Source organism: Pagrus pagrus, assembly GCF_965226575.1.
Source record: "Pagrus pagrus genome assembly, chromosome: 19".
Classification (NCBI taxonomy): Eukaryota; Metazoa; Chordata; class Actinopteri; order Spariformes; family Sparidae; genus Pagrus; species Pagrus pagrus.
Genome location: NC_140203.1, coordinates 26,702,538 through 26,722,455, shown reverse-complemented (window position 1 = coordinate 26,722,455; position 19,918 = coordinate 26,702,538). Strand labels below are relative to the sequence as shown.

Sequence of the window (19,918 nt, the reverse complement as noted above, 5' to 3'; positions counted from 1 at the left end):
TGCAAATAACACAGATTCAAAGATTCATACCCAAAATTACTAGAGCATTAAGTGATGTCATCAGCGTTATCTCGGCTTTGGCTTGATTTTAAGTGTCTGCATAAGAAATTGGAGGTGTGGTGTTTGAGAGATTTAAGCATTTAGGAGTTATGGAGAGGCTATTAACGATTCTGTTGAGTTACATTATAGGAAATGTAGGATCCAGTGTTTTTGGAGCTCAATGCATATAGGGACTGATGATCTGAAACTGACAGTTTCATGTGAGACACCCAACTTTAAGGGAGAAAAATACTTAATCTATAGAATGCCCCTTTAATGCTTTTGCAGAGTCGACAAAGCTGCAACATACAGTTCATTAGTTCTATGAAATCCAGGGCAAACATGGTGTCAGGTAATTTTGCTTTAATCAAGATCTCATAGTGTCTCAGGAAAGACAAAATTGTGATAGTACAGTTTACAGTTAATATTTTGGCCATTATTATCATTGCGTGATACGAGCACATCATCAGCCTAACCCTTAGCAGGTGCCAAAGTGTTGAGCTTTCTTTATCTAACCATGTCATATTGTGCATCAAAGTATAGTGACCTTTATATAGGCTATCATGTTTTCTCTAAAACTTACTTATACAATAAACATATCTTGTAGAAGACAGTATTAGTATTAGTAAACACGAGCCATGACACTTGACAAGAATTGACATTTGCTGCAGTGGGTTAGTCTTAAGGTTAGGGTTAGGGTTAGGCCAGAGATAAAAGTTTTATATATATATATATATAGATAGATATAGATATACACACACACATATATGTATACATATACAGTATGTATATGTATACATATACAGAAGAAGAATTATATATACATATATATATGTATGTGTACATATATATATATATATATATATATATATAATTCTCCTTCAGCAACCATAGAAACTTTAAGCACTCCTCCCTCATTTGATATACATTTTTAAACTGAGACCTTCTTCTCCTTTTAAATTGAGCCTCAAAAGCCCATCTGCAGAGTAAAGTATGATGGTGGGCAGTTACTCACCTAAATTGGCCTGAATGTGTGGCTTAATGTTGGAAGCTGTAATGGGATTGTCTGACTCAATGTCTGATACTTGGAAAAGACATTTCAGCCACAGCTGGAGGCAGATGCAGAGCCAGCTGTGATGGATGTTTTAAAGTATACGTCTTCATCTCGCCTCGTAGGACACGCATTATAACCAATGAAAAGCTTTAAGATCATTTAAAATGATTATCTGTGGCATTTGAACAACCATGTAGGACAGAGGCAGAGATTTTTTTTAGCTATTCCTAAATTGGCTTATTTTCTACAGGCTACAATGTTCATTACCCCACGCTATACAAAAGCCTCACCACTTTGTCCCAAGGGTGGCACTATAGGAAAAGTCAGGAGGCCACCAAAGTTATTTGAATTTATCTCCAGACTTTGACTTTGTAGCAAAAAAGCATCCACTGGCTTTGTCAAATAGAGAATACAAACACAAAACAGCATTGTCAGAGAACACAGCCATATAATTATTAAGGTACCAACAACAAGCTAACAAGGTAAACTATTTGTCATTATACAACACAGGGATGAATAACGAAAAAAGAAAACTCAACAGCATGTTTACAGACCCTCCCTAAATGCTAATGCTTACATCTTTCAATGATTGTGCTAAAGACGTTGAGCAAGGCAGTAGGTTTATCCAGGTGGAATGTTTTATCTCAGTCAAATGACCAGTTAACACCCACCATACATCAAGACGGTGCAAGGAAAAAAAGGCAAATAATAATTTTCAAAAGATTTTGAACCTCCAGGCTTGATCAAGCTGTGGAGAAGGGGAGAGTTGTTCTTATCTGCAGTTTGATCAGACAGATTCTTAAAAATGTTGAATAGATGGTGAAGTGGTCAGAGTGTGCACTGAAACCATAACACACTTACAGTTTGCTACCACTTTGTACTTTTGTTAAGCCATTCAAGTCACACACATTAGTTCAGTGTAGTTCTTGTCACCCTGGCCCACTTAAGCCAAAAAAAGTAGGGAAAAAGGATTGACAGGTAGGGAGTCAAAATTATGAAATAATACTGTGTTAGGATTTGGAGATGCTGAATTAAATATTTGGCACAATAAATCAAAGCTTGCAGGGAGTCAAAATTCTTAGTCACAAAATCAATATTTTTTTATTTCAAAGGTTATTATTATTTTGTTATTTGAATTTTACTTAATAGGGATGATGCAGTTTTCACAAATCACAATACAATAAAATATAATATCACAATACATCAACAAACACATAACCTTCATCAAAGTACAATAAGCTAAACATGGGTACAGCTCCGGTTTTCTTTTAGCCAGCACTTAACCTTTGTTGTAAAAGATATTATATCTGAAATTAGTTGACAGCCTTTTATGGGGAGAGCTGATTGTCCAGATTTGGATCTGCGATATTTTACAGTTGCCATCCACCATGCTCCTTGTTACTCTGTTACTGTCTTTGTCTTTGGATATGGAAAGAGGCCCTGGGGCTATACTATTGAGACATTTGAAAATTAATTTTAGAAAACAGAAATGTCTAAAGCTCTCAAAGCTCTCACTGACAGTGTTGCCACCAGACAGGCTTTTTATCCATTATTTTCAAGGCCTGATTATATAGAGATGAAATGTGTCTGATTGTGGACAGTGATGCTTGAGCCAACACTGTCATGCAATAAGAAAAACAAGAAAAAATCACAACATGCATAAACAACTTGGCTGCCTGACTAGGTATGCAGTGTCTGATTAATTTGAAACAATCAAGGTTGGTCTTTACTTTTTAACGTGTTTATTAAATTTAAGTTGTGAATCTAAGATTATTCCTAAGAACTTAAAATCATGGACCCTCCTCATTTCTTCATTTCATACCTGAATTTTAAAATTTGGAGAAATGGAGAAACACTTTGGAGCAGTTTTGTCAAAAAAAACTATAAGATGATTGTGTCGCAGCCACTGATGGACATCATCAAGGTTTGCTGTTAGGATCTCCGCTGCCTCGCTAGGTGACTTAGCTGAAGCATATATGACTGCGTCATCTGCATAAAGCTGGCTGCTGGCCGCTGAGCAACTTGTAAGCAAGTCATTTACAAAGAGACTGAAGAGCAGTGGACCAAGGATTGAACCTAGGGGTACACCCATCTGCTGATTAAGAGAGATTATTTTTTTTGGTCAACATTCACACACTGTAGTCTGGTTTGAAGATTCGACTTGAACTTGTCAACTAAATGAAGACAACTTAAATAGGAGAATGCTATGGTTGACAGTGTCAAACGCCTTTTCAGGTTGAGAAACACTGCCTCCACAACATTACTCCCATCTAAAGCATGCTTTAAATTTTCAATGAGGCAACAATTAGCTATTCTGTGGAGTATTTGGGTCTAAAACCAAATTGTTGCAGGTGAAGGAGTTGGTTGGATTCCAGGGGGTCGACCAACAGTGCTGCTACAACCTTCTCAAGTACCTTGGACAGAACTGGTAGAATAGAAATAGAGCGATAGCTGCATGTTAGATTGCGATTTCCTGCTTTGAAGACTGGTATAATGACAGCCTTTTTCAAATTATTTGGGAATTTGCTGGTCATAATGGATAAATCATTGAGATTGATCATAGGTTTTATCAATATAGAACTGTATTTCTTAATGAAACAAATATCAATATAATAAATATCTTTTGCTTTCGAATAGGATCATTTTTTAATAACCTGCAATTTTTGCTTCATTGATCTCTTAGATATGAAACAAATCTGGTGATTCTATAGCAGGGATAGGCAATCTTTGGCTAGTGTGCCCCCATTGGCACACAGGAGCTTAACCAGTGGCACACTAGCAATAGGTCAGCAAAATAGTTTTTTGGGAAAAGTGCCCTCTTGCCAAATTACCTCTCTCACAGCTATGGTCAGTTGTGCAGCCTTTTACTTACAGCAGTTTGATTATACATAGGTAATATGTCATATATTTGTTTGTTATGTTTTTTTGTTTTTTTTTGTGAAGCACTTTGTAGCTCTGTTAAGAAAAGTGCTATATTAAAATAATTACTATTATTATTAATTATTATTATTATTTATAATTATAATGTCCTGATTATGGGCTAAAAATGTTTTTTTTTGCATTGCCATATTGATGAGATAAAATTAGAGGTCCGTTGGAATTAAAATTTGATGTGGTGTCATAATTAAATGTTATGTGAACTGTAAGGTTGATATGGCACACTGTTTAACTGATAACATTTTAAAATGGCATTTCATGTCAGAAAGGTTGCCGACCCCTGTTCTATAGCTACATTCATTAGTTGCGGTAGAAGAGTTGAAATTCTGTGTCAATTCTTCTACTGATTGTGTAAAATATGTGTTGAATTTTGGTTTAGATTTTGAGTCCCAAAGCACTTCAGTATGATTGACAGTCCAGAAAAACAGATGCTGCTTTGGTTTTGTGTTTCTTGAGGCATTTCAGCAGTTCCCTCACTAAAGGCAGTAGTGTGTCCCACTTCAGTCTCAACTTTTGGTTCCGACAGTTTGCATATGTCAGTCAAGTCGGCAGTACCCTCACTACAGACAATAGCCTGACTTGCTTTAGCCCCTACTCTTGGTTCTGACAGTTAACATGTGTCAGTCAAATCGGCTGTTCTGGCACTACACGCAGTTGCGTGTCCCGCTTCAGCCCTGGCACCTGGTTCCGACATTTTGAGTGTGCCAAATCAAACAGACTCACCAGTCAGGCTGCACCTGACTGTACAGGAATTATCAGGTCCATACATCCTCCAGCGGCTGCCATCATACAACACCGGCAGATCATGGCCCAGACCTGCCTCATTGCAAATAGGTGCTGTAGCTCTCCTCCATACACTCCTGCGTAGCACCTTGCATGCCCCGGGGAATCAAATCCTTTGCTGGACAAATATCAGCCACTTGTGCTGGGATCGAGCTCACTGTTTGTTCAGTGACTGGTGGTCCAGGATTCAGTTGTACATATATCATCCGCTACTAGTAGTAAAACCAGTAAAATTCTTGGCACACACCATTTGCCATGAGTATTGCATAAAATTAGCATATTTTGTGTTTTAATTTTTAATCAGTCCCTTCAGTGAGCAGATGGAATGTAGGGCAAGATATCAATGTCAAAATAAATAAAGTTTTGTTTGACCAATGTAGGTTACTGACCATTTTGAGGTTGATTAGGCCAGGTTATCCTTTGGTTGTAGGCAGTGTCCAACTGGAACCAGTGATAGTAAACAAAAGAGGAATAGCACAAAAACTTTCCCTCGCTCAGACAATTTCAGATAGAGGATTTTCCTTTTCTTAGAGTCATCATCAGAGTTGAGAACTTTCTGAATGGTGTAGGTCAAGACACAAAGAAATGATAGAGAGCGTTTTAGAAGACAGACCATTTGAGTGGAGCCCAACAAACCACTCCTGTCCTCGGCCGCCATCTTTCCACACGCTTGATTATGAGATTATACATTAAAATGACAATGTAAGAAGTTTGCAACACTTGCGATATAAAATTTTGACGTTTAAATTAAAGCATCATTATTTAGAAATTGGCATTTTGTCGGTTTGGCGCCCCCCACAGTTTCTGAACCACAAATCCCAGGTCTGTAACAATTTGTCAGATGTAACCTAGGTGCTAACTATAGAAAAAACTCATTATGTCATAACAATGTTGGCTGTGATCCCACCCTCTCACTGAAGTTACATAGTGCAGAATACACACCCCCATGCAGATTGAAAGTCAGGTGAAGTTTTTTAGTACACAAAACATTTCTTGAGCTTCATAGCAGAACAGCATTGCAGTAGTCTCCTAAACATGTGAAGTAGATGGGGACTTATGGGGAAACAACTGAAAGAAAAGCATTAAATTGATCCAAACAGCTCCAGCATAATTCGAGTCTCTAGAGGCCCCCAAATTGATTTGAAAAGATTTTACACCCCTTTTAAACTGAAAGCTAGCATTAGTGCGTAAGTCACGTCTTTTCAAATATGTTTGGGATCTCAGGACTTCAGGAGACTTGAAGTAAACCAAACGAGCTGTATAGGTCCATTTTATGTTGTGTTTTGCAGTTTAAAACATTTTAAAACTACTTCAGTTTCTTAGGAGATGCTCATGTCATGCTCCAGAAATGTTTTCTGGACTATGAATTTTTACCTGACTCCATCGGCAAGGGGGTGAGTTGTTAATGACTCAATTTTCAGTTTTGGGTCAACTTCCTTTAAGAGGTCGCAATTGTGATTTATTGTTATAATCTAGACATTGGAAGTCAAGATTTTGATTTAGTATCTTAAAGATTTGACTTACCATAAGTAAACGTATTATTATCTCCAGCATACATTTACAATAAATGAGAAAAAGTATTAAATCCATGTAGCTTGTCAACAGAAAGATTATTTGGAAATACTTTTCATTTATGTTCACAGTTCTTGCACAAATATTGAGATAAAGATACAATTTTGGAAAGTTCTGAGAGCTGCTTTCTAAAGGTTCACTAAACCCTAACCACTCATCCTGTCTGTGCACCAGCCTTTCCGACCAATGAGGGAGCACCTCATTGGTGAGTTAGACAGGTTTGCAGACAGGTAGACATCAAACAGACCAACAGATATAAAATAAGAAGATAAAACAAGCACTTAACTCCTGTGTGAAGCAGAGGAGATGTTGGCTCTCTCCCTCCATACTCACGTTGTCTCCTCAAAGACACTTTTCATCTTTAACTGTATTTACTTCAAACTGTCCTTAGGATCAATAACCCCGCCCCCTCCATCCTCACCTCCTGTGGCTGTAAATCTCTCCATCTTTGCCTTCGACCCAGAAACAGATACAGACATTGCTGATGTGACCCCCGGCGGGTATTTCTCACCTCCACTCCAGCTTGTCTGGTAAATATATCCACCTTTCTGAGCAGACGAGCTGCTTCTCTCCCCTACACCCCCATGCCTCTCTGACAAACCCCCTGAGGGAGAGCCAGGCACCGTGAAACTGTCTTTTATGGCTTTCTCCACTGTTGATGTGTAACCTTTGCTTCAGCTCTCTACCGCTGCAGCTCATTGTGTTTTTCCACAAAATGTTTTTTTTCTGGAGCTCATTTCAGTTTGGATTTAGTCTGACAGCAGCGTGCTGAGAAGTCATACAAACACATTTGGTTCCACTTCATTTTGAAATGAAGCTGGCAGGGATCTCTCTCACCATATTTACAGACATTCAAAGCAATGCAAGGTCAGTATTTCTGTGAAAATAAAAGACCAGGACTGAAAGTTACTGACTCCTACAGACTTAAGCGCCCTTGTAAGGTCATGGTAGCCCTCACATCAGAAAGTTTAGATAGATGAAAGGGGAGACACAACAAAAACTTGGTTCCTTACTACTTGTGGGGCAAAAAATGTAAAGTGTCAGTGTAAGTAGGCTAATATTAGCTGAGTCAGCAAGACTACTGAAAATTGGCCTATGGATTCCCTTTGGCTGTTTGGTTTGGACACAGTAGTAGATTTTAAATACAATTAGATAGTGAACACAAAGGTGGCTCCCATTCAGTCCAATGAGAAATGTTCGCCTGGTGTATACGCCATAAAAAGTTTTCTAGTGTCTGGGTTTACTTCCTCATTTTGTGGTCCACTGAATATGCGGAGTAGAGTCTCCTCTGTTGGCCCATAGACTTTACTTTGTGACGATGTCACAGGTTTTCAAATCGCTGTTCTTGGCTAAAGGAAAGTTTTACAACTGACACCTCCATGGGTCAAAAATGTATAAAAGTCATAAAAACAGGACACGTCGACCTTATTTGCAGTTCGACGTGTCCTGTCAACAGTTTTACAGACTTCTCTTTTATAATGGTGATCTATGAGGAAAATGCTTTTGGGGCCGCAGAGGAATTTGTAGCTGCAATACCACAAGTGTCCACACAGCAAAATTGAGAACAATGTAGCCTAAATAAGATGTATAAATAATAAGTAATAAATTCATTGGTTTGCACTGCCTGTGGGCTTCTGCAGCTGTCAAGTTAAACAATAGCATGCTGGCTAACTGTAAAGCAGTGTTACCAACTACTACATCAAAATGCTAATTGCATATCCAACCACCAGCCAAACTAAACATAACTACCAACAATCCTGCCATAAAAACTACCTGAATGAAACTTACAGCGCTCAGCTTTTCCCGATACTCAAATGATTACAGGCATACTTTATAGGGCTCAAAGTGAGTCAAATTAAAATGCTCACCATGTCAAATGGAAAAAAAACAAAAAACTTGCAAGTGAAGTGTCCATTCAAAATATTGAGTATAGGATAAACAAATATTGTTAACAAAATCTGTATTCTCCAGTCCCTCTCTTTATTTCGACCAAGAGACTATTCTACAATTGACAAGGCTAATAATAGCTCATGTTATACGTATCCAAATGAGGCCTCTATAAACCTTCTCTGATTATTAATTGTGCATTTGTAGGCTGTAAACTAACCCTCAGGTATAGAACAGCAAAGGTATAGATTTTATTGACATTAGAAACTTTTAGAAAACCTTTCGACAGTGAACTTCATCATCAGGAAATAATACATCATTATTATGAATCACATTTTGTTTCTCACTCAAACTTTGCACTATTCTGACAGTTTACAAGACAATTGTTGGGGTTATTGAGCTGTTTAGAATCCCCTTCCATGTCTTCAAATTAACACTTTTTTTTTTTTTTTTTTTTGAGTTTTTTTTTGAGTTTTTTTTTTTTTCCCAAACAGAATACAAACACATCAGGAGAAAAGAAAACACACCAATACATTAAAAAAAAATTTTTTTTTAAAAAAGCAGCAACACATATTCACTGATATCAGTGGAGTATTTACGCATATATGTACATGCATGTCCATACACATACATTCCCATAGGCCCTACATGTACACATACCTATACATCCCCATATATATATATATAGGCTACACATATACATACATATTTACAAGCTCATGCATACACATAGTGTACATTTTATGTTATGGTCTACCTATCTAGGTAAGGTACAGATTCGGGGTTAAACTAAACTAATCAAGAGTCCCTTTTAGAAAATTTCTCCAAACTTGAGAGTAGTGGCAACCAAAATTCTTGAAAAATATGACCACAATTATTTTTTTCCAAAGTTAATCTTTCTAAGGGTAAAAATGCTGAAATCTGATCCATGAAAATCCTAAAGGTTGGGGGGGAATTATCTTTCCAAAATAGGAGTATACATTTCTTAGCAAAGTATGTAATCATAATTAATATCCTGCATTTTTTCCTATCTAACTGAAGATTCAACAAATCATTTAACAAATACAAACTGGGGCTTAAATCATTATTTTCAAAACAGATTGTGTAAAAGAATGAATTGAGTTCCAAAAACTTTGTAAAAGATCACATTCCCAAAACATATGCATAAACGCTAACGTTAACACTTTTGCATGCACATACAGTAAAGCCTGCCCCAGGAGTACGATGACAGTATCAGTTCATTGTTCAAATGCCTAAAAGACCAACGTGTCAAAGACTATAATGGGATGTGTAAGGCGTGATGGAGGAAGGAGCATGATGGTGTCATGCCAGAAAGCCTCTTCAGGAGGTTGTCCTGAATTCTCTTATTTTGGCAGCCGAGACAACTGTTGTTGTTGTTTCCTACAGTCAACATTGGTTTCTTTAAACAATGACCACCATCTTTCTCTTACCTTAGACAAGTAGTGTATGCCCTTGAAATTGACCAAAGGGGAATTTCAGTTCAGGGAATCGGAGAGGAGATTTAGCAGCAGTTAAACGTATTCATTGATTTATTTTTCCGTTTCTTCATGTGTTGCATTTTTGTCGGAGTTATTTCAGGAAATGTTGTATATCATGATGGATATATTGTCAGATGTATTGATAGACAGGTGGTTCACAGCGTTACTAGATAATAACAATTATGAATGGTATTGGAGATGGATGGATGGATGGATGGATGGATGGAATCTCAGATCTGTTTCCTGTTTAATGGTTCACATGCATGTTAACTTGTCACTTGTCATCAGATCAAACTGTTCCTGTAACATTCATATGGACGCCAATAAAGCCAATCTTAAGAAACAAGTTTTTCTACAGAGATCGTTAATGGACATGAATAGTCCCAGTCTATGGGCAGGTGATGGGTTGATAGTAACAGTTAGCTGGGTTGTGATCAAAGGATTCAAACTGAAAAAAATGAAGGTAGTGACCAAAAGGAAAATTATTACTCCGAAGTTCTGACTCTAAATTCATCAAGTATGCTTCCATGTTCTGTCTTTAAAAATCAATCTTACAGTAGCAACCAGCACTCCTACCCTGCAAGTCTTCACTGATATTAGAGGAGGAGTACCAACTGCAGCCCTTCACTGCTGGACTTGGCATCAAGGGGGGAAATGCAACATTAGAATATGTCAAAATGTGGGTCTCTCATACACAACTCAGCAAAAACAATGTGATGTTAGTTAGCTGGCTAGTTAGCAACTGTTGATTTATGCTCGTTATAAAAAAATGGATCATAAGACACGACAGAGGTCACATAAACCTTGGTTTGCCTCCTAAAAATCTCTGTTTGGAGGACCATGGAGCTCTAACACTTCACCCTACCCTTCTATTGCAGCAAGAATCAGGACATCCTACCCCCAGGTGTGAACACACAAAATGGAAGGGTAGGGCTATGTGTTAGGGGCAAGGGGCGTATTGGGATAGGGCCCAAATATAAAAAACAAAGCAAGGTGTCAAATGATGAGTATCAAACTGTTTTCCAGTGTAAACTGTCGATGTAATATTTTGAAACCAGAACTCTTTCTGTCCTACCCAGGTACAAGCCATCAAAAACCCCAGGTAAAGACGGCCTCTCTGGGTCAGGCCGGTAAAGCTCGCTCCCCTCTGCTGCCCGTCTCAGTCCCTACGGCGCCAGACTTACCTGAGGAGGGAGGAATGAAACCAGCAGAGGATTCAGCTGCCAATGTAAGTCTGCATGGAGAGAATGTTGTAGTACATGTTGTTGATTTGGTTTTACATTACAGGTACATCACTGGGCTGGAGCATGCAAACATTGGAACTGCTTCAGTCTCACATTGCTCATTGTATATTTCAATCTGTAGAGGTTTCAAAACTCGAAGCAAACAAAATATAACTTTCCAAAGCTTTGGTTTACAATGTAAATGATGGCTAATATTCATTTCATATAACCAGATGGGAGTCATTTAATTGGTCAAATCTAATATTATATGTAAGATCACAGTTTCAGTGTACTAATTTACATAAACATATATTATTTTGTATGATATATATATGTGGTACCAGTAAATCAAATATATTTAGAGTTCTTCATCTTTTGCTCATCATCATCTGTTTGCCTTTTACTGTAGCTGTTGCCATTGCAAACCTGAAGCAGACGCAGCTGTTAGAACTAATTGGTTGTATCAGTTGTCTTTGAGCTCATCATGTATTAACAGCAGAGTAGATGCATTTGAGGGTTTTAAAAATATTCCACAAAAATCATCTTACAATCCATCTGGAGTTTTCTCAGTAATATGCTGATTGTGTCTGAAACTTGGGGGGTCATGGCCGTAAAGAGAGAGAAACTCTGCAGTGTTTAGGAGACATGAGTGCAGACATGGATATTCGACTCATTTTATGTTATACATGTAGGTCTTGACTGGCATTTGGATTAAGATACAAAAATTGTAGCCTCTGGATGGTTAAATTATGTTTCTGCTCTACTGACAATATACAATATACTGAAAACAGCATATGGAGAAAGTCTGGAAAATATCTACTACAAACCTGATCATTTTGAATACTAATTGAATGAATCGATAAACACAGCAATAGTAGCAATAATAACTGTATTAAGAAGTTAACATTTGCATTTGTAATAGTAGAAATATAGTGTAGCTCTCACACCAACAGAAGCAGTAATAGCCGTTGTTCAGGCAGCGACCTCACATTGAATGGATGGAGATGTACAGTACAGAGTTGATGTTTCCACATGGAAACACCAACTAGGCACAGAAAAGTCTAGGTGATGATAATAATGTTGACCCTACAGGTGAATGCTGGTGGAGGTGGGGCTTTTGACATGCTGTAATAACGGCAACAGCAGCAGGTAACAGCATAACTGTAGGGGCGCAGTGTGGCAGCAAAAGAATAGGCATAGCACTGACAGTCTAAGCGCAGTCATATGAAATAGGTGTGTTGGTTACACAGTATGTTGCATTGAGAAGTGTATTTTTCAGGCTGCATTAATTGCGGCAGCTGTAGACGACACTGTCTAACCCTGTCGCCAGAACAAAGTGTTGGCATTTTATGCTTCTGCAAACCATTGATACATTCATTTTTTTTGCTTCATACGTATGGTATCAACATTTCTGCAATATGTGTTATATCATGTTCACATTACATATATATGACCTGACTCTAATTTCTCATGGTAAATTTTATGTGAATAGTAGCGTGATATGAAAAAATAACATCTCTAATAACGCTGTAAAAACATTGAGAAGATGGAAACACCTGTGCAGTAGTAAATTCAGTATAATATACATTTTCACAGGCATGTATGTCATACTTACCTCTCTGCTACTCTATTTTGCAGTTTATTTATATTGCTGTTAAGCTACCTCCAATTAAAGTCTACACTTCCTACTGATTAAAGCCTTCCAGTGGTTCAAAGGGCATAATCTCTCTGCTTCCCAGTAGACTTTTGATGTGACCGTACCTTAACAGTGATTGAAAAACAGCTAAGCAGAGGCAATTAGAAGTAATTAGTGAATTAAAACAGTATTTGTGTTAAAAATCTGAATAATGGGAAGCTTCTTATTGAAATACGCTCAAATAAACTTAAAATGGGGGAAAGTTGAAATGAAATGTTCCTAATATTAGCCAGTGTCAAATGAAGGCTTGGTGAAATTTTCTGTCAAATGTAGTGAGATAAAACAAGTTTCCCTGCAATATACTGTAGCAAAATAAAAGTAGAAAAACTGTTGTTTTTCCACTTGTGCTGCTCTTCAAAAATCAATCAAACATATTTGGTATTTCTGAACAGACTTTTGGTATTTTTTCAGCCTGGCTAGTTTGGTATGAGTCTGTTATTTAGATAGTTTTTCATAAAAGTAAGGGAAAAAAATAAATTGCTGTCTTTTTCTATCCTTTTGTTTCCACAAAAGTAAGGTGAGCAGCAGGTGAAAGCTACAAAATGACAGTAGAGTCAGTACATTCAAAGGTTCATGTACAATTGGCCACACGCCGTCTGGACAATATAACCCACATGCGTAACGTGTCACAAAGGGGTTTTACCGTAATTGTTGGTAACTCTAAAGTACTCTAACACGTTACTTTTCTCAGAAGATAACATAGTTACTTTTTAATGGCCGTAATCTTGTAATGTAATGAGGAACTTTTAAAAGTAATGTTACTCAACACTGCGTGCAGGACAATGAAAGAGGGAGAAGAGAGGGAAAAGAAGAAAGGGATTTGGAAGAAGTGGGAGAGGAATGGATGTAGAAGGAAGGAGAGGGATGCACAAGAGGATGAGGGACGACAAAAAAATAATGAGAGGAAAGGAGGTAGCAGGTGGATGTAGAGACTAGAGGAAAGGTAAAAAGAAAAGTAGAAGAAGGAGAGAGGAAGGGAGAGGGGAATTGGGTGGGTTAATGGGGGGATAAAGAAGAGGGTGGGAAGTGAGGTGGACAGTAAAAGATGGAGAGGCTGATTGAGAAGAAAGAAGCAAAGGAGAGAAGAGAGGAAAAGAGGGAAGGGGAGGCAGAGGATGACAAGTGGAAAGATAAATGACAGATGATATGGAGGGACGCTGGATGGTGGGACTTAAATATTCATTGAGACTCAATGGCAATCGGGCAGGAAGAGGCGTCACCACGGCAACCAGTAGAAAATAGAGGGCAGAGGAGGAAATAAGAGGAGACATAACAAGAAGAGGTGTAAGGATGGAAAGGATAGAAGAAGAAGGATGGAGGGAAAGAGCATGAGTAAAGAGATGAGAAAAAAACAGGATAAAGAGGAGAGGATGTGGAGGGCAGGAGGAGAAGGTAGCCATGACAACAGGAGGAGGGGGGGTGCTTCAGGAGGGACAGGCAAGGAGATGAGGAAGAGGGGAGGGGAGATACAGAAGATGAGAGGAGGTGAGACAAAGAAAATGAGGAGAGGAGTAATAAAAGTGATGATGAGTGGAGTAAATGAGATAGAAGGAGGGTGGGGAGAAGAGAGAGGGGAGGTAAAGGTCAGCAGGTCTGTCTCTTCATCTGCTGTTCTATCTCTGTAATTGATCTAGTCTTTTCCCATCAGCCCCTTGGCCTGTCTATCACATACACACATATATACACACACACATAGATGTACACACAGCCAGTTAATAGACTGTGACATAGTGCGAGTAATGTAAGTACAACACAATGGTGCTTTTATGATGTTGTCACACCACTGACATATTTTAAAGTAGCACAGCAGGAGAGCAGGATACCAGTTAAGACTTCCCTGTGGCAATCCAGCCCTCTGGCTTCCACTGAATATGTAAATTCACTTCAAGAAAGGCTTGGTAATTTCCTTAAACAGCTGGTCAAGTTTTTAGGAAAAGTTACTTCAACAAGATGAAATGGCACAGTTCATGTGAGTGTTTGGGGCATCAGGATGATGTATATGTCAGTGAGTCTAAAACCACATTGTTTGTATTCATGGTAATGAAGGAACATCACTGTGACTCGCTGATGTGTTTATAATAGTTTTCAGACAACAAAGGTGCTCTATGGCACAGAGGAAGAAGATATTTCGGTAACACTTTATATTAGGGAACACATATTAACCATGAACTACTTTCTTATTAGCGTGCATATTAGTAGCATATTGGCTGTTTTTAAGCCATTATAAATCACTTACTAATGCCTTATTCTGCATGATCATATTCTGCAACTACTAGGCCATAAACTACTGTGACAGTTTTCCCTCAATAACTTCCTAATCACTGCTGATTGATAGTGAGTTAGGGAGTTGTTGTAAACCACTTAATAAGAATAAGCTAATAAGAAACTAGTTCATGTTTAATATGTGTTCCCTAATATAAAGTGTTACCGATATTTCTATATAGACTATATAAACATTGCTGCAAATTCCTGAAGTCTGGAAACCTTTAGGTTCAAAACACCTGGTTTATGTTCTCTAGTTGTTCTGATACATAAGAAAAGTCCATCCGCTCTTTCCATCTTCTTTGTGCCTGTGTGTTTTCTCCTGGTCCTGATCTGAACAGCAGGTCAGAGGTTCACACAAATCACACAAATCAAAAATGCATCCACTTCCCTTTAACCCCAAACACCACAATGCCCACCAACTCTTTCATGTAGAGTTTCACTCTGTCTGAGAGCAGAGTTCTTAGATTTAGACTTTGTGGTCTGAAAGGTCACTGAATATGTTGGTCATTATGGACTCATTTGAGTGTCCCACTGCTAATCTGATCTGACTATAGTTATTAGAGTCAATATTTCCTTCTATGGATTAAATGTCATATATGTGACAATCTGATTAACAGTTAACAGCTCAGCACTTCACTGACAACACAATCTATATCCGAGGCTGATGGGAGTATGTTTGCAGGTATTTTGTGATAAACCAAAGTATTAGTAGTAGTCGACGTTTCAGTGTTGAACTTTAAGAAAGCTATTGGAATATGTGGACAGAAACCATGAGACGTGTTCACACAGCTTTCAGATTTATGTGTCTGTCTGAAACAGAGTTTGACACAGAGTCTGCTCTGTACACTTTGCTGTGTTGGGATGGATTATAGAGGAGCATGAATCCAGGTCAGCAGGCCATCAGAGATAACGGGAAATCAAAGAAAAACACGGCGTATCGATTGACGAAGCATTTACTGACTCGGTTAAACTCTGCTGTTGTTGGTTAACCAATGAGATCGGGAGGTCATGGGATTTGGTGGGGGTTTTATACACTGTTATGATTTTTATAGAAGCCTTCTGTTTGTGGGAAGTGGAAAATACCTGGCAGTGTGGGGCTTCTAGATGGGCTTTTATGGTCTCATTCAGAGTGAGAGTGGAAGGTCAAACAATCACACTCTGTGTGAAGTACACAGATAAAGGACAGCTGTATAGGTATAATTCTTCACTCTTCCTGTGAATCTTCATTCATTAATGTCTGAAGGGAGAATCATGTCACATGTTGGGATGCCACACCAGAGGAAAACAGAAGAAAAGTGAAAATACAGAAACCAGTAAGGAAAATATATGTTCACATACTTTTACAAAACAATTAGATGGTATTTTAACAAAAATCTGTGAAGAGCAAGATTATGAAAACAGCTCACAGGGAATTGTTGACAAATATTTCACATTAATAAACGCTTAAATTGTCATCAGATCTGTGCCAAAAACTACAGTGTATCATAAGTCATTTATTAAGTATTTGTACTCTCATTATAAATGCTACAGACGTAGGGGGAGACATCCAAAGACTATTACTGTGAGAACAAGAACAAGACAACTGAAAGGGTTTAATCGTCTATAGTTATTTTATGCTCCATGAGGCTGTACTGATTTGAGCTAAATGTTATTTTGCCAACATACTAACAATGTAAACGCTAACATACTGATATTCAGCAGGTTTAAGGTTTACACTGTCTTTGTTTAGGCAAGGCAAGAAAAGTTTATTTATATAGCACAATTCAGACACAAGGCAAAGTGCTTTACAGGGGCATAACATTACATTAAAAGAAATTAAAAATGACACTAAAATACATTAAAAACAAGTAGGAAGACATTAAGAAACAAAAAATTAAAACAAGTTAAGAAACAGCAAAATAAGCTAAAATAGAAAAGTTTTAAAAGAGATAAGACTTAAGAATAAAAGTCACAGTGCCACTGCCTTTCATTGAGGCAATTTTAAGGCTTTAAATTGCAAACATAAGGTCTTCAGCCTTGATTTAAAAGAAGTAAGAGTTGGAGCAGACCTGCAGTTTTCTGGGAGTTTCAGGTATGTGGTGCATAATAACTGAACACCGCCTCTCCATGTTTAGTTTTGACTCTAGGGACTGAAAGCAGACCTGTACCTGACAACCTCAGAGGTCTGGATGGCATATTATGTAGCAGCAGATCAGCAGATCAGAAATGTATTTTGGCCCGAAACCATTCAGCGCCTTATAAACCAACAGCAGGATTTTGAAATATATTCTTTGACTGACAGGAAGCCAGTGTAAAGATCTAAGAACTGGAGTGATATGATCTACTTTATTGGTTCTTGTTAGAACTCGAGCAGCAGCGTGCTGAATCAGCTGCAGCTGTCTGATGGAGTTTTTAGAGAGTCCTGTAAAGCCACCGCTACAGTAGTCGAGTCTGCTGAAGATAAATGCATGGACACGTTTTCCAAATCCTGCCAAGACATAAGTCCTTTTATCCTGGATATTTTCTTAAGGTGATAGTAGGCTGACTTTGTAATTGTCTTAGTGTGGCTGCTGAAATTCAGGTCTGAGTCCATGATTACACCGAGGTTTCTGGCTTGGTTTGTAGTTTTCAACATTGCAGATTGAAGATGAGCAGAGACTGTTAGTCGTTCTTCCTGGGCTCCAAATTCAATTATATCAGTCTTATCTTTGTTTAACTGAAGAAAACTCTGACACATCCAATCATTAATTTGTTCAATGCATCTACTCAGCGTTTGTATGGGATTATAGCCCCCTGGTGAGATGGTTATGTAGATTTGTGTCATCTGCATAACTATGGTAACATATTTTGTTGTTTTCTATTATCTGAGCTAGAGGAAGCATGTAAATGTTGAATAGCAGAGGCACTAGAATGGAGCCCTGGGGTACTCCGCTTGTCATTTTCATCTGCTCAGATGTGTAATTACCTATAGACACAAAGTATTCTCTATCATTTAGATTTAAACCAATTTAGTGCTGTACCAGAGAGTCCCATCCGGTTTTCCAGTCAGTCCAGTAGTATATTGTGGTCGACCGTGTCAAACGCAGCACTGAGATCCAGTAATACTAAGACTGAAATTTTGCCATTGTCTGTGTTTAAATGAATGTCATTGAGGACTTTGGCTAGAGCGGTCTCAGTGCTGTGATGTGATCGAAATCCTGATTGGAAGACATCAAAACAGTCAAGAAGAGCCAAGCCAAGCCAAGTAAATGCTCAGCTGTTGAAAAACAGCTTTTTCAATGATTTTACTTAAAATTGGGAGGTTTGATATGGACCTATAATTATTCATTACTGATGTGTCTAGATTGTACTTCTTCAGGAGTGGTTTAATGACTGCAGTTTTCATGGCTTGGCGGAAGACACCTGAGAGAAGAGACATGTTGACAATCTGAAGCAGATCTGGAGTCATGCAGTCTGAAACTTTTTTGAAGAACCCTGCTGGTAAAATATCAAGGCAACAGGAGGAAGATTTCAAATGTTGTATTATGTCTTGCAGGTTTTTGTCATTGATTGGATCAAATTGTGTCATGGTATTAGAGTTGGTTTTAGATGGACACATGGACAACACACCTCCTGTACCTGGTACGGTGGCACCACAGTCGGTTTCATTTAATTGCCTGATGATGAACAGAAGAAAATACGTTTCTCCACAGACAGCTCTCATTCCACAGTGCAGCACAATAAAGACACAAGTGCAGAAACAGCAGACTGTCACCTGCACAGTCTCTCTTTTCTTACATGTAGTATAAAACTAAACAACATTTAAATGAGAAAAACACATCGCAGGTACCTGATGGTGAACAGAAGAAAATAAGGTTCTTCACAGCCAGCTCTGGCCCTGCGATGAGCTGGCGACTCATCCAGGGGTGTACCCTGGCCTTCGCCCTATGAGAACTGGATTAGGACCCAGTAGCCCCACAACCCCCCAAAAGGGGGGATAAAGCAGCAACACCCCGCGACCCGAACAGGAAAAGCAGACAAGATAATGAGATGAGAGATGAGAGACAGCCAGCTCTCATTCCACAGTGCAGCACAATAAGCACTGAAACAATATACAATTAAAGAGACTTGCTCACAGTTTAAACACTTTTGTTACACAGCCAGCATTAACGTACAGCTAACAAAACTAATGTTAGCTAGCGAAGTAACAGAGTGCTGTTTAGCAACTTCCTCCACATACATTTAAAGCAGACCAACTTTTCCACAAACATTTGTTATCGTTGTCAGGAGCTTATCGCAACAGATGAAACCAATAAAATATGTTTTTACATATAAAATCAGTTATTTTTGCAGAGCTCAACACAAATCAACCTTACCAGGAGTGCAGAAACAGAAGACTGGAACCTAAAGACAGGTTGCACCAGGTAAACCTGCAAAGACTTGTGTGGCGTTCAAGTCCACACAGCACATTACGTACATATTACACATTACTTTTACATACAGTGCATAAAAGCAACAAAATAAAACATATATCACATAATACTGTAGCAGACAGGTAAATAATAACACTTATGAAAGAGAAGTTTGGAGGGCGAACAGCTGCCCTGTTAGCCTGGTCTATCCAAGTTTCAGTTAAAAACATAAAATGAACATTGTGTTTGATGATAAAATCATGTATTAAAAATATGTCAGGCAGTAGCAGTTCTCCTCCCGAGTGTTGTCTTATCGGTTGTTTTGGTTTGTCTCGCCTGTTGTCCTTGGCAGTCGGAACTGATGTGTGGTGCACAGAGTAAAATATGTTACTCCTGACTTGTTGAGGCAAAATCCATCTGCCTTAAAGAGGTGTCTGCATTCCCAGAAAATCTTAAAATTGTCAATAAAGTTCACTGATTGAGCGGCACATGTAGCTTTGAGCCATCTGTTCAACATCAACAATCTGCTGAATCTCTTTCCGAAAGTCAGTAGATAGTCACTGACAAACACCACAGTATGGAGAGATCTGACT

General features: G+C 38.4%; 1 protein-coding gene across 1 annotated transcript in view; it reads left to right on the top strand.

Annotated features, from left to right (window-relative positions):
* Positions 1-19,918, top strand: part of dcc (DCC netrin 1 receptor) — a 341,027-nt gene that overhangs the window by 304,052 nt on the left and 17,057 nt on the right. Inside the window, exon 28 of the mRNA XM_084383879.1 lies at positions 10,851-10,999. Within this exon, the coding sequence (XP_084240005.1) occupies positions 10,851-10,999 (149 nt within the window). The remainder of the gene's footprint in view (positions 1-10,850; positions 11,000-19,918) is intronic.